The sequence below is a fragment of the Pseudorasbora parva genome, chromosome 13, assembly GCF_024679245.1.
Source record: "Pseudorasbora parva isolate DD20220531a chromosome 13, ASM2467924v1, whole genome shotgun sequence".
Taxonomy (NCBI): Eukaryota; Metazoa; Chordata; class Actinopteri; order Cypriniformes; family Gobionidae; genus Pseudorasbora; species Pseudorasbora parva.
This window is the reverse complement of record NC_090184.1, coordinates 1,360,047-1,377,546: the sequence shown is the minus strand read 5'-3', so window position 1 is coordinate 1,377,546 and position 17,500 is coordinate 1,360,047. Positions and strand designations below refer to the sequence as shown.

At 43.2% G+C, this 17,500-nt stretch overlaps 1 protein-coding gene across 3 annotated transcripts in view; it reads left to right on the top strand.

Moving 5' to 3' along the window:
- Positions 1–17,500, top strand: part of mib2 (MIB E3 ubiquitin protein ligase 2) — a 119,616-nt gene that overhangs the window by 97,604 nt on the left and 4,512 nt on the right. For all 3 annotated transcript variants that reach the window (XM_067412899.1, XM_067412900.1, XM_067412898.1), the window contains exons 14-17: positions 1,765–1,891; positions 5,682–5,906; positions 9,353–9,531; positions 9,636–9,820. In XM_067412899.1, coding sequence (XP_067269000.1) covers positions 1,765–1,891; positions 5,682–5,906; positions 9,353–9,531; positions 9,636–9,820 — 716 coding nt within the window. The remainder of the gene's footprint in view (positions 1–1,764; positions 1,892–5,681; positions 5,907–9,352; positions 9,532–9,635; positions 9,821–17,500) is intronic.

The window sequence follows — 17,500 nt, the reverse complement described above, 5'->3', positions numbered from 1 at the left end:
GCCGCGGCGCGCTCACACCAGGTTATAATGTTGAGAGGAAAGTTAATTTTTCTGAGGGGTAAACTTTTTATTTCGTTAGAAGTTATTAAGATAATGTTGGCATAATGCCACAGACAGCTTGGCAACACCCTCTCATATTAACAGCGTTTGTCCCAGCACTTTTTACTTCAAAAACGTGCATGTAAACGTGGCTATTGTCTTACCTGCAAGCGACCCGCGAGCATCATCCCGCTGTCTCTTCTTTTTTCTTTTTTCCGCCCCCGACTCTTGGTGCCTTTTCGAGGCCATGTCTGAGGTCGGTGTCTGCCAAATTTGACATTGATTGAGGCATAATCGAACAGACCACTGGGAGGTGGGGAAGGGGGGGGGGGGCACCAGAGGGAGACTGGCACAGAGATTCACCTTTTTCTCGACTAATTTGGTCTAGGCCTATATTACTTTTGTATTGCTTTTGTATATTAACATGCTTTTAGAAATATTTTATTTGTCATTTATACTAGTAGCCTATTGTCATGATTTTTTCACGACCCAGATTTTTTGGTGCCCCCCCAAGCACTTGGTGCCCTACGCGCAGTGCGTGATGTGCGTGTGCGGAGCGCCGGCCCTGATTATGGGGTATTACTTGTAGAATTATGAGGAAAATGATGAATTGAATCTGTTTTGGAATAAGGCTGTAACACAACAAAATGTGGAAAAAGTGGAGCGCTGTGAATACTTTCCTGTACTCATACGTGATTGGAGAGGCAATTTGAACGTGTTCCTCCCGAACTTTGTTTATAAAACATCATGTGTACGCTTATGATTGTCCGAACGCACGCAAAACACGGATCCGATAGCCTCCATATTTAATCCAGAAACTAACTCTACGATCATGGGAAACGGAGAGATGGGAAGTCCAACGCAACTTTGAGACGAAACATGATTATTTATTTCTTCTCCGCTATTCTGCTGAACGCTGGACATCAACCACACGGCAAACGCTTATACCAATAATATAATGTGTACTTTGTTTTTAATAACAGTTCTATCTTATAATAAAATCAGGTTGCACTTTATTTCTATCACACTGCAAAAATGCTCTTCTTACTCAGTCATCTTGTCTTGTTTCCAGTCTAAATATCTAACAATTCTTAAATCAAGATGCATTTACTAGATCAGTAAAACCACATAAGATATTTTTTCTTGTTTTGTTGAAAATCAAATCAAAATGAAGAGAGTTTTTGCTTAAAACAGGCAAAATGATCTGCCAATGGGGTGAGAGAAATAATCTTATTTCTGATTGAAATCTTGTTTCTTGTTTCCGTCCCAATCAGAAATAAGATTATTTCTCTCACCCCATTGGCAGATCATTTGGCCTGTTTGAAGCAAAAATTCACTTCATTTAGATTATTTTTCCCAAAAAATGTCATTTTATTGATCTAGTAAATGCATCTTGATTTAAGAATTGTTAGATATTTAGACTGGAAACAAGACAGAATGACTGAGGAAGAAGAGCATTTTTGCAGTGTGTGTTTAGCGCAGTGTAACTATAGAAATATCAACTCACTCTCATTAGAATCGACTGTTCGGTTCGGGTTTGTAGAATAAGTTGAACAGACGTTTTACTCTGACAGACTGATAGAAGATCCAGTGTTCCCGGTGTCAGATTTAAGAATAAAGACGTCTGAGCTTGTCCGATCCCTTGAGCGAGTCCCGAAAGCTCTGGATTCTTTCCTTGACTGTGTGTGTGTGTGTGTGTGTGTGTGTGTGTGTGTGCGCCTCCAGAGCGACGGAGATGATCTTGGCTCGGGCGCGACAGCTGGCTGATGTGAAGAAGGAAGATGGCTTCTCCGCTCTGCATCTGGCCTCGCTGAACAACCACCGGGACGTGGCTGAGGTTCTCCTCAAAGAGGTCAGATTAGCTCTTAATCTCCTCAACATATCACATTAGCTCTTAAAATAATTCATACGTTTGCTATACCAGAAAACTGAGGACCTGCAGGCAGAGTACACAGCTTCATTACCTGAGTAAAAGTACAGACACCCCTTGCTAAAGTACTAGTAAAAGTACTGAAGTATTTGTTTTTATCAGTACTTGAGTACAAGAGTAGATTTTCTAAATATTGCCTTTCTACTGCCACAGTGCTTATATTTATATACAGAAACATCCTACATGGAGTTATGAAAAATGGTAATGTTAATACACTGCAAAAAATGTGTTCCTCACTCAGTATTTTTGTCTTGTTTCTAGTCAAAATATCTAAAAATTCTTACATTAAGAAACATTTACTAGACAAGCAAAAGTAATCGTCTTGTTTTGGGAAAAATAACTCTAAATGAAGAGAGTTTTTGCTGAAAATAAGATAAATAATCTGCCAATGGGGTGAGAAAAATAATCTTGTTTTCTGTTTGAATTAAGATTATTTTTTTATTACTAAATACTTCTTGTTTTAAGAATTTTTAGATGTGAGAAATGATAATTAAGAAGAGCATTTTTTGCAGTGCGATGTTTCTTATCGGTTGAGGAAATCCTGCAGTTCATGATATTTGTGAAAGATTAGCGCTCCAGTTTCAGATCCGTCAGAGAGGCTTTAATGCTGGAGCTCTGATTGAAATCAAAGAAAGTAGCTAATGTTAAAGAACAACTTAACATTGGCTTATCTTTTACCCATTCCACATTTAAAAAATAAATGAACACAAGTTCAAGGATTTAGTTTCTCTTTGCTAGTAGGGATGTGAAATAGGTATTCATTTTTTATATAAATAGTCTTAAAAAGTCTTGAATTTACCTTGAAGAAACCTGTAAGGACCCCTGTATAAGCGTTAAGAGTCATAGCCCTCTCTCTCTTTAGTGTGTGTGTGTGTGTGTGTAATGCAGTAGTGGATGAGCTGAGCTTGCTGCCATCTGGTGGCTCTGTACGGTTCACACACTCATGAAGGTTTAAAACAGGGGCTGGAGTCCTGAAATCGCCCCATACCCTTGAATAGGGCATTATTTAAGGGGACAGCCATTTGTAGTGGTGTCCAAAACCATAGAGGACGTTGATATTCTATCCCACAATGCACCACAACAATTCAGTGACTTGCAAACTAGTCATTTTGATGTGATATAAGGCCAATAAGAGATGATTATAGATGAGTTTAACACAGCACGACTCCACGGCTGAAGTGATCGACAGCTGACGGGATTGTAAAGGAAACACACCCTTTGCTTGCTATAACACATTTGCAATCTGAAAAAAGTTTAATGTTTCATCCTGCAAAGTATGCACACTGCAACGAATGCTCTTCCTACTCAGTATTTTTGTCTTGTTTCTAGTCTAAATATCTAAAAATTCTTAAATCAAGAAGTATTTACTAGACAAGCGAAAGTAATTGTCTTGTTTGGGGGAAAATAACTCAAAATGAAGAGAGTTTTTGCTTAAAATAAGATAAATAATCTGCCAATGGGGTGAGAAAAATAATCTTGTTTTCTGTTTGAATTAAGATTATTTTTCTCACCCCATTGGCAGATTATTTATCTTATTTTAAGCAAAAACTCTCTTCATTTTGAGTTATTTGAGACTAGTAACGAGAACAGTTTGTCATAACTGTAAATCAGTTTTTAATATGAACTCTTAATCATACTTTAAGCCATGGTAATAAACTATGGGAGCTTGTTTCTGCCACTGAATGAATCATAAAAAGGTGAATTGCAAGTTTACATAATTATAATATAAACTAGCTATTGTGTTATAAAGTCAGAATTGTGAATTCAGAATTGTTTCTTGCGTTATAAAGTTCAATTCTGATGAGAAAGGACTTGACTTAAAAATAGAAATAAAAAAGGAAACTGTTTATATCTCATAATTTTGACTTTATAACTCAAAAAGTCAGAATAGCAAGATAACCTGTGTATGCTTCCGTAGTCATAATGTGTGATTAAGAGCTCATGTTTAAAACGGATTTTATAGTTAATGGCAATAAACTGTACGCATATTAAAGACTTCGAGAGCTATATTTGCCGTGATCCTTGTCTTTTATTCTTGCCGCTGTAAAATTGAAAATGTCCGGGGAAATTACAGCTAAAAACAGAGTGGGAATCCGAATAAATGATCCCTGAAAAAGGTTTTCTTTGTTAAAAAGAAATGCTCTTGTTCATTGACGAACAAACGGTTTACAATTACGGTAACACAATTAGCAGAATCATATTTTACACTAAATATATCGCCTGTTTCACCAACAATCCCGGAGCAGAATGTTTTTAGCAACATACAGTGAGGTTTTGTTTCTGAACGGATCGTTTGAGAAAGTGATTCAGTGACCTGTTCATACAGACCTTGAAACCTCTTTTGTGAATATGTGTGTGTATATTAGTATGTTTATGTTTTTTGATTTTTATATTGAGTTGTATTATACTTTTTTTGTATTGTTATTAAATCTATTTCTTTTTTTCTTTTGACCCCACTGGATGATTGGATAATTGGTTCACTAATGAGGTCAGGTGTGATTGTTCACACAGATATAAATGATTCCTGTTTGTGCTTGTTGCTTGCCTGACGAAGACCCCTTGGGTCGAAACGTTGTCTGTTTAATACATTTTTGGGAGCAGTGTGCAGAGTTATTGTTTACGTCTGCTCATACAGACCATCATCGCTTCATTCATAATGAATGGGCCGATTTCAAAACAAAGCTTTGAACCGTTATATGAATCAGCGTATTGATTCATGATTCGGATCGCCAAAGTCACATGATTTCCAAGCGGGTAATCTAGCGCTCGGAAAGCGTTCCACCCCTAGGGGCGGCCATTGCTAACCAAACCATCACCTGCTGTGAGCATCCCATTGACTCCCATTCATTTTAGCTTCACTTTGACAGTGAATAACTTTACATCTGAGACGTTTAAAGACTCCATTTGTCCATTGTTTATTTCTAAAGAAACACGACAATGCATAAAAGGCTCCATTACCTTGTATCTTACACTATCGCCCCGCAGAAGCTGTTTTTGTAAAAATAGGCTAACGATTGCGTCATAACCAACGCGACTCTGTCGCACAGTTGAGAAAATACCGTATAGACCTGAGGAGACGCTCGCAGGCAATCTTTACTGTCTATGAGACAGTCGGGGGGACGTGGAGACATGAAGTCTGATAAAGTCAAGAATGGAGAGAAGCCCATAGTGAGCCAAAAGCAACGGGAGAAAATATTTAAACAACGAATAATTTACAACAAACCATTTATTTTACTGTCTATGGTGATTTCAGCAGTTTGACTCGAGATCCGAATCATGAATCGATTCACTGACTCATAACGGTTCGAATCATGAATCGATTCACTGACTCATAACGGTTCGAATCATGAATCGGTTCACTGACTCATAACGGTTCGAAGCTTTGTTCTGAAATCGGCCATCACTATATAAGTCGCTATTTAGTTTTTTTTACACACTAACACTATTCTGAGATGGGCTTTGTAACGACGTCTTTAGTGCCTTTATGGGTCTTGAGAGAGGAAATGACATTGGTGTCAATGAAGGCCTTTCTGAGCCATCGGATTTCAACACTAATATCTTCATCTGTGTGTGAAGATGAGCGGAGGTCTGACGGCTGGCCAACCACAGGAGGAATTAATCACACTATTTACATTTCTGAGTGAACTTACCTTTCGGTAAGAGAGTAGCTGATTGGTTATGTCCATCTTCTGAGCGTATCTGTCGTTTGAAGGGTCGCTGTGACATCAACATCCGCAATAACCGTAACCAGACGGCGCTGCAGCTGGCGGTGACTCAGGGGCATACGGCTCTGGTGGCTCTTCTGGTGGCGGAGGGAGCCGATGTTAATGCTGAGGATGAGGACGGAGATACGGCCATGCACACGGCCCTCAGCCGACAGCAGCTGGCTAACCTCATGAGCAGCGGAGAGGGCGAGGGCGCCGCGCTGTACACAAGGGTAAGATCACCACACACACACACACACACACACACACACACACACACACACACTGAGTGCGTCTACATCATAGACTGTAATAAATATGTCCGTAGTGTCCGTAACGTCACCCATAGGATTCCGATGAGCCGTTCTGAAGCGTAAAGTAGAGGCGAGCCGTCGCCATCTTGTGAGCGAGTCATCGCGAGTCACTCCCGGATAACAGACAATGGGCAAAGAGGCGGGATGTGGGCGGAGCTTAGGTGACACAATGACTATAGACAGCAGATAAATGGCTATACACCTGTCACTCAAAGTAACCACGCCCTTAATTATGCAGAACTTTAAGGCTTTATATAATATAAACGAATTAGTTATTAAAAAATTCACCCCCTCACAGTCGTCATGAAGGTCAAAATTAGCCATATAGGCAAAACCACAATTTGTCTCAGACTGTAAATGTGTTTTATTCTGCTGTAAAGTTGGGCATTTTAACATGAGCTCAATGAGATTCTGCTCCTTCTGGAGCCGCTCTAGTGGCCAGAGGAGGAACTGCAGTTTATATTACCACAGTATCGGCTTCAGGAGCCGCTCTAGTGGCCAGAGGAGGAACTGCAGTTTATATTACCAGAGTATCGGCTTCTGGAGCCGCTCTAGTGGCCAGAGGAGGAACTGCAGTTTACATTACTACAGTATCGGCTTCTGGAGCCGCTCTAGTGGCCAGACGAGGAACTGCAGTTTACATTACTACAGTATCGGCTTCTGGAGCCGCTCTAGTGGCCAGATGAGGAACTGCAGTTTACATTACTACAGTATCGGCTTCTGGAGCCGCTCTAGTGGCCAGTGGAGGAACTGTAGTTTACATTACTACAGTATCGGCTTCTGGAGCCGCTCTAGTGGCCAGATGAGGAACTGCAGTTTACATTACTACAGTATCGGCTTCTGGAGCCGCTCTAGTGGCCAGTGGAGGAACTGCAGTTTACATTACTACAGTATCGGCTTCAGGAGCCGCTCTAGTGGCCAGTGGAGGAACTGCAGTTTACATTACTACAGTATCGGCTTCAGGAGCCGCTCTAGTGGCCAGTGGAGGAACTGCAGTTTACATTACTACAGTATCGGCTTCTGGAGCCGCTCTAGTGGCCAGACGAGGAACTGCAGTTTACATTACTACAGTATCGGCTTCTGGAGCCGCTCTAGTGGCCAGTGGAGGAACTGCAGTTTACATTACTACAGTATCGGCTTCTGGAGCCGCTCTAGTGGCCAGTGGAGGAACTGCAGTTTACATTACTACAGTATCGGCTTCAGGAGCCGCTCTAGTGGCCAGTGGAGGAACTGCAGTTTACATTACTACAGTATCGGCTTCTGGAGCCGCTCTAGTGGCCAGACGAGGAACTGCAGTTTACATTACTACAGTATCGGCTTCAGGAGCCGCTCTAGTGGCCAGACGAGGAACTGCAGTTTACATTACTACAGTATCGGCTTCTGGAGCCGCTCTAGTGGCCAGACGAGGAACTGCAGTTTACATTACTACAGTATCGGCTTCAGGAGCCGCTCTAGTGGCCAGTGGAGGAATTACAGTTTACATTACTACAGTATCGGCTTCTGGAGCCGCTCTAGTGGCCAGACGAGGAACTGCAGTTTACATTACTACAGTATCGGCTTCTGGAGCCGCTCTAGTGGCCAGTGGAGGAACTGCAGTTTACATTACTACAGTATCGGCTTCAGGAGCCGCTCTAGTGGCCAGTGGAGGAACTGCAGTTTACATTACTACAGTATCGGCTTCTGGAGCCGCTCTAGTGGCCAGTGGAGGAACTGCAGCTTACATTACTACAGTATCGGCTTCTGGAGCCGCTCTAGTGGCCAGAGGAGGAACTGCAGTTTACATTACTACAGTATCGGCTTCAGGAGCCGCTCTAGTGGCCAGTGGAGGAACTGCAGTTTACATTACTACAGTATCTGCTTCAGGAGACTAAAGTGCTACATGCACTTTCTTAAAGTCGCCATGAAATGGAAGTTGAGATCGTCTTTTTCTCCTTATTATGACGTATATCCGAATGAAATGGACTCTGAAATTAGAAAAAATGTAGGGCAAGGCTTGATTTCGTCCTTCGGGAACTGATTGGATGGTTGGAAGTTGGGCGTTGCTAACAAAATGGAGGCAGATTTGAATGCCCTCAGCGACTGGTGTCTGAGAGGCGGGAGAAACAAGCGCAATAGCACATGAAGAAGAGAAGTCGTTTCGAGGGGAGGTTAATATATTTAATTAAAGATTATAAGGGTAAATAAAAATAAATGAATTAATGAAGTGCACAGATAAATCATTTATAGTAAACACTACAATATTACATATATAAATACGAATTGTAAAATTTGATTTCATGCTGTCTTTAAGCTGATTATGCCTAATAATCCGCCAATGATCATGGTCCTGTAACCGTGGTAACCCATTTTCTTTATCAGAGTAAGGTCATAAACGGTGTGAGCATAAACCGGTCGACACAGGGAGTTTTTTAACTCTTACCCTGATTCCGCGCTGCATGATAACGCATTAACCCGCTTTCTGTCGGCTTATTGAAGAGCGTATGTGTGATAGGGGACACAAACGCACACTTACAGCAGATTTAAACAGAGCTAGCGTTTATCATGAAATAAGGACATATATCACAAACCCAGACTCCTTTAAGAGCCAGAGCATTATAAAGATGTGTTCTCATCTCAGTCAGCAGAAGCAGAAGAGGTTCAGTCAGAACGCTGCATCATGAGGGATAATATGAGCCGTAAATCTCCAGCTCTCGCTTTATTAACATCACAACTGACGGAACATGAGGGATACTCAGAGTCAGATACGGACATTATTATTATAGACGTCACTAAAGGAAATAACCCGGTTTATAAATAAAGTGATTTAAACGCGGTTTACTGGTGTGCATGTGAACGCACCCACTGACAACCAGTCTAACTTCAGTTTCGGTACCATAGCAAAACCTTTGTTACTGTTCCCCCAAATGTGTTTGGTTGCGAGTGCAGTACTCCTGCAGAGAGACTCCGCCCACACGCTCTTCTGATTGGCCACACGCTCTTCTGATTGGCTGAGAGTTTTGATTGATTTGGTTGAGCGCAGTGTGTGGACAGACAAATTGCTTGTCCTTGGAATCTTATCACATTGCATCTGGTTAGGACAGTGTTGTTTAATATTTTTTTTAAATTTAATTAGTTTAAAATAAAAATATTAAATTAGCTAACTTTTAATGCTATTAATGATTATAAGTAAATAATGCATTCATACAGCATGCCGCTGTTTCAGATGTTGTTCTGTTCAGTTTCAGGAAACATTGCATGCTTATATGGCACAACTTAATTTTTTTGTCAAACAACACAATTTTATATTTACTAAAGCATTTAAATACGTTTGTCACTCCTAGCAGCATGAACAATGAAACGTGTTTATTCCTTCGTTCTGGCTGTAGTTGTGTAGCTCAGGGCTGATGGGAAACACGGAGCTGAACGTCGGCGCTGCTATCGCTTGCTTCCTGGCGCAGGAAGGGGCCGATATTAATTATGCCAACCATAAAGGCAAAAGCCCGCTGGACCTGGTGACAGACAGCAGCGTACAGACCCTCATCAGGAGCTTCGCAGAGAAGCACAGGTGTGTCTCGTGTGCTCATGGAGCTGTTTACTGAGCCATCGCATGTGATTTTGACCGTGTGTGTGTGTGTGTGTGTGTATGTGTGTGTGTGTGTGTGTATTCAGGCTTCAGGCCGTCACGTGTGGCACGGGCTCCAGCAGCAGCAGTCTCAGGCGGGTTCACACTACACCCAACACCATGACCAACCTGGCCATGCCGAGTGCGACGGGCCCCAGCGAATGCCTCATCTGCTCCGAGCTCGCTCTGCTGGTGCTGTTCTCACCCTGCCAGCACAGCGTCGCATGTGAGGGTGAGTTTATACACACACTCACTCACTCACTCACTCACTCACTCACTCACTCACTCACTCACTCACTCACTCACACACACACTCACTCACACACACACTCACTCACACACACTCACTCACTCACTCACTCACACACACTAACACACTCACTTACACACACTAACACTCACTCACTCACTCACTCACTCACTCACTCACTCACTCACTCACTCACTCACTCACTCACTCACTCACTCACTCACACACACACTCACTCACACACACACTCACTCACACACACTCACTCACTCACTCACTCACACACACTAACACACTCACTTACACACACTAACACTCACTCACTCACTCACTCACTCACTCACTCACTCACTCACTCACTCACTCACTCACACACACACACTAACACACACACTCAATCAATTCAATTCAATTCAATTCAATTGTGCTTTATTGGCATGACATACATGGGTACATATTGCCAAAGCATTTCATAAAGCAAAACAGAAACACACATCAAACATATTCACATTTATATTTATATATACAGATAATAAGCAATATATATATTATTAATCAGGATGTGTTCACTCAGTACATCTCAATTTGTGGCATTTATAGATATGCTGTGCTATATAAGTGGAAGCAGGTCCTTCACCGAGTAAGACCTTCAGTTTTTCGTGATGGTGTAGTGACTGGAAGTCAGGGATAATGTGTTGTATTTGCCCATCCAGTGAGTCTCTTAGGGCGGTGTATTTATCACAGTGGAGGAGGAAGTGTGCCTCTGTCTCCACTGCTCCTGATCTACACTCTCTACAGATACGCTCTTCTGTGGGCAGCCATGTCTTCTTATGCCGCCCTCTTTCTATGGCCAGCGTGTGGTCACTCAGCCTGTACTTGGTTAATAACGCTCTGTGTGTTGTGTTTCTGACTGAGATGAGATAGTTAGCCAGACTGTACTCTCTGTTTAGTCCCAGATAACATTGGAGACGGCTTTGCTCTTTGGTTTGATGTTTCCAATGCTGCATATACGCCTCTCTCTCGTTTTTCATGATTTCTTTGATTTCTGCAGATTTTACAGGAGCAGTGGTATACGCTTTGTTCATCAGTTCTGACACCATTACACAGAGATTACTGTTCTGGGTTTGTAGGGGTTTAAACTGAAGATCATCTTTAGAGCTTGAGTGTAGGTGGATCCAGAACTTCAAGGCTCTTTTTTTAATGGTCAGATTAAGGGGCAGTCGGCCCAGCTCCGGCCTGCATGCGTTGTTCGGTGTGTTTCTGTGGACGTGGAGGATGTTTCGACAGAACTCTACATGTAGGCCTTCTACAGGGTGTTTGTCCCAGACCTTATGGCTGAAGTTACTCGCTGGGCCCCAGACCTCACTTCCGTACAGTGCAATGGGCAGGATGACGCTATCGAATATCTGTGTCCAGATTCTAATGGGGATGTCTATTTTAAATCATTTCATTCGTATAGCGTGCAGGGCTCTGCGGGCTTTTGCAATTAATGTTTTAATTGCTAATTTAAAGTTTCCAGTGGGTGTTAGAACCAGACCAAGATAATTATAATGTAAAGTGTGTTGAATTGTGCTGTTGTTTACAGTAAATATATGTTTATGTTCCAGATTTCTGGGTTTTCCTCTGAAAAATCATGATCTTAGTTTTTTGGGAGTTGACTTCTAAGGACCAGTCCTGGCAGTATTTAGTTAAGATGTCGAGGTTTTTCTGGAGGCCTTCTGGTGTTTTAGACAGAATTAGTAAGTCGTCTGCATACAGTAAATATTTGACTTCTGTGTCAAACAGTTGAAGTCCTGGACTCTCTGATTGGTCCATTAGATCTGCCAATTCATTAATATAAATGTTAAATAGAGTTGGGCTGAGGCAGCAGCCCTGTCTGACCCCTCGCTGTTGGGAAAAATATTCTGTTCTTTGTTGACCAATTTTTACTGCACATTTATTTTCGTTATACATGTTTTTTATCAAGTCATATGTTTTTCCCCCAATACCACTTTGAATGATTTTATAAAACAATCCTTTATGCCAAATGGAATCAAAAGCCTTCCTGAAATCGACGAAGCAAGCAAATATTTTTCCTTCCTTCTTTTGGTGTACATGTTGGTTTAGTAATGTGTGTAGTGTGTGAATATGATCAGTGGTTCGATGTTTGGGGAGAAAGCCAATTTGAGATTTGCTGATGACCTTGTGCTGCTTTAAGAAGGCTGAAATCCGGGAGTTGATTATAGAACAAAATACTTTTCCCAAATTGCTGGTTACACAGATTCCTCTGTAGTTATTAGGATCTGTTTTGTCTCCACTTTTAAAGATGGGAGAGATGAGCCCTGTATTCCAGACCTCTGGAAAAACCCCTGAACTCAGAATCAGGTTGAAAACTTTAAGCAGAGCGTTCTGAAGTTCAGGAGAGCTGTGTTTAAGCATCTCATTTTTTATGTTGTCGGGGCCACAGGATTTATTCGATTTGAGGGATTTCAGTTTTACACTAAGTTCCTCTTGGGTTATTGGATAATCTAGGGGATTTTGGTTGTTTTTGATGCATGACTCAAGAGCGTTTAATTTTTCAAGGATTTTTAATTGGTTGGGATTATTTAAAGGGTCAGTTTGATGGGTATAGATGTTCTCAAAATAATCTTTCCAAATCTGACCATCTTGTATGGCTGGTTCTTGTGGCTTTGTTGAATTTAACCTGTTCCACATGCTCCAGAACTGGCCCTGATCAACGGTGTGTTCAATCTTTTGAAGCGTGTTGTTATAATGATCCAGCTTCTTCACTCACTCACACACTTTTTCACACTCACTCACTCACACACTCACTCACACACTCATTAACTCACACTCACTCACACACACACTCACTCACACACACAGACTAACACACTCACTCACACACTCACTCACTCACTCAAACACTCACTCACACACTCACTCACACACTCACTCACTCACAAACACTCACTCACTCACACACACTAACACACTCACTCACTCACTCACTCACACACTCACTCACACACTCACTCACTCACTCAAACACTCACTCAAACACTCACTCACACTCACTCACACACTCACTCACACACTCACTCACACACTCACTCACACACTCACTCACACACACACACACACACACACACACACACACACACACTAACACACTCACTCACTCACTCACTAAAAATCACTCTCACTCACACACTCACTCACACACTCACTCACACACTCACTCACACACACAGACTAACACACTCACTTACTTACTCACTCACACACTCACACACTCACTCACACACACTAACACACTCACTCACTCACACACACTAACTCACTCACACTAACTCACTCACACTCACTCACACTCACTCACTCACACTCACTCACTCACTTATACACTCACTCACTCACACACACTAACACACACACACTCACTCACTCACTCACACACACTAACACACACGCACTCACTCACACTCACTCACTCACACTTACTCACTCACTCACTAAAAATCACTCTCTCACTCACACACTCACTCACACTCACTCACACTCACTCAATCACTCACACACTCACTCACTCACTCACTCACTCACTCACTCACTCACACACACTAACACACTCACACTCACTCACTCACACACACTTACTCACTCATTCACTCACACTCACACACTCACTCACTCACACACTCACTCACTCACTCACACACACACACACACACACTCACACTCACTCACTCACACACACACACTCACTCACTCTCTCACTCACACACTCACACACTCACTCACACACACACTCACACTCACTCACTCACACACACACACTCACTCACTCTCTCACTCACACACTCACTCACTCACACTCACTCACACTCTTACACTCACTCACACTCTCACACACGCTCACTCACACTCTCACACTCACTCACTCGCACACTCACTCACTTACTCACTCACTCACACACTCCCTCACTCACACACTCACACACTCAATCACACTCACTCACACACTCACACTCACTCACACTCACTCACACTCACTCACACTCATACACTCACACTCACTCACACACTCACTCACACTCACTCACACACTCACTCACTCACACACTCTCACACTCACTCACTCACTCACACAATCACTCACTCACTCGCACTCACACACTCTCACACTCACTCACACTCACACACTTTCACACTCACACTCACACAATCACTCACTCACTCACTCACTCACACACTAACACACTCACACTCACACACTCACTCACTCACACTCTCACACTCACTCACACTCACTCACACTCACTCACTCACACACTCACTCACACTCACTCACTCACTCACTTACTCGCACAATCACTCACACACTCACTCACTCACTCACTTACTCACACAATCACTCACACACTCACTCACTCATACACTCACTCACACAATCACTCACTCACACATTCACTCACACTCACTTACACACTCACACACTCACTCACTCATTCACTCACACAATCACTCACACACTCACTCACACACTCACTCACACTCATTCACTCACACTCACTCACTCACACACTCACTCACACACTCACACACTCATTCACACACTCTCACTCACTCACACAATCACTCACTCACTCACACAATCACTCACTCACTCACACACTCGCTCACTCACTCACTCACACAATCACTCACTCACTCACACACTCACTCACACACACACACACTCACTCACTCACTCACTCACTAACACACTCACTCACTCACTCACTAAAAATCACTCTCACTCACACACTCACTCACACACTCACTCACACACACACACAGACTAACACACTCACTTACACACTCACTTACTTACTCACTCACATACTCACACACTCACTCACTCACACACACTAACACTCACTCACTCACACACACTAACACACTCACACTCACTCACACTCACTCACACTCACTCACTCACACTCACTCACTCACTCATACACTCATACACTCACTCACTCACACACTCACTCACACACACTAACACACACACACACTCACTCACTCACTCACACACACTAACACACACGCACTCACTCACACTCACTCACTCACACTTACTCACTCACTCACACACACTCACTCACTCACTCACTAAAAATCACTCTCTCACTCACACACTCACTCACACTCACTCACTCACTCACTCACTCACACTCACTCAATCACTCACTCACTCACTCACTCACTCACTCACACACACTAACACACACACACACTCACACTCACTCACTCACACACACTTACTCACTCATTCACACACACTCACACTCACTCACACACACACACTCACTCTCTCACTCACACACTCACTCACACTCACTCACACTCTTACACTCACTCACACTCTCACACACGCTCACTCACACTCTCACACTCACTCACTCGCACACTCACTCACTTACTCACTCACACACTCAATCACTCACACACTCACACAATCACTCACACTCACTCACACTCTTACACTCACTCACACTCTCACACACGCTCACTCACACTCTCACACTCACTCACTCGCACACTCACTCACTTACTCACTCACTCACACACTCAATCACTCACACACTCACATAATCACTCACACACTCAATCACACTCACTCACACTCACTCACTCACTCACTCACACTCACTCACACTCATACACTCACACTCACTCACACACACACTCACTCACTCACACACTCTCACACTCACTCACTCACTCACACAATCACTCACTCACTCGCACTCGCACACTCACACACTCTCACACTCACTCACACTCACACACTTTCACACTCACACACTCCCTCACACTCACACAATCACTCACTCACTCACTCACTCACTCACACACTAACACACTCACACTCACTCACTCACTCACACACACTAACACACACACACACTCACACTCACTCACTCACACACACTTACTCACTCATTCACTCACACTCACACACACTCACTCACTCACACACTCACACACTCACTCACTCACTCACACATACACACACACTCACACTCACTCACTCACTCACACACACACACACACTCACTCACTCTCTCACTCACACACTCACTCACACACACACTCACACTCACTCTCTCACTCACACACTCACTCACACTCTTACACTCACTCACACTCTCACACACGCTCACTCACACTCTCACACTCACTCACTCGCACACTCACTCACTTACTCACTCACTCACACACTCAATCACTCATACACTCACACAATCACTCACACACTCAATCACACTCACTCACACTCACTCACTCACTCACTCACACTCACTCACACTCATACACTCACACTCACTCACACACACACTCACTCACTCACACACTCTCACACTCACTCACTCACTCACTCACACAATCACTCACTCACTCGCACTCTCACACTCACACACTCTCACACTCACTCACACTCACACACTTTCACACTCACACACTCCCTCACACTCACACAATCACTCACTCACTCACTCACTCACACACTAACACACTCACACACTCACTCACACTCACTCACACACTCACTCACACTCACTCACACACTCACTCACACTCACTCACTCACTTACTCGCACAATCACTCACTCACTCACTTACTCACACAATCACTCACACACTCACTCACTCATACACTCACTCACACAATCACTCACTCACACATTCACTCACACTCACTTACACACTCACTCACTCATTCACTCACACAATCACTCACACACTCACTCACACACTCACACACTCACTCACTCATTCACTCACACAATCACTCACACACTCACTCACACACTCACACACTCATTCACACACACACTCACTCACTCACTCCCTCACACTCACTCACTTACTCACTCACTCACACACTCAATCACTCATACACTCACACAATCACTCACACACTCAATCACACTCACTCACACACACACTCACTCACTCACACACTCACTCACTCACACAATCACTCACTCACTCGCACTCTCACACTCACACACTCTCTCACTCACTCACACAATCACTTACTCACTCACACAATCACTCACTCAATCACACACTCGCTCACTCACTCACTCACACAATCACTTACTCACTCACACAATCACTCACTCACTCACACACTCACTCACTCACTCACTCACACAATCACTCACTCACTCTCACTCACTCACTCACTCACTCACTCACTCACACACTCACTCACTCACTCACTCACTCACACAATCACTCACTCACTCACACTCATTCACTCACACTCACTCACTCACTCACACACTCATTCACTCACACTCACTCACACACTCACTCACACTCTCACTCACTCACTCACACACTCACACTCTCTCACACACACTTACACACTCACTCACACAATCATTCACACAGTCACTCACTGACTCACTTACACAATCACTCACTCACTCACACTCTCACTCACACACTCACTCACTCACACAATCACTCACACACTCACTCACACAATCATTCACACAGTCACTCACTGACTCACTTACACAATCACTCACTCACTCACACTCTCACTCACACACTCACTCACTCACACACTCACTCACTCACACAATCACTCACTCACTCTCACACTCACTCACACTCATT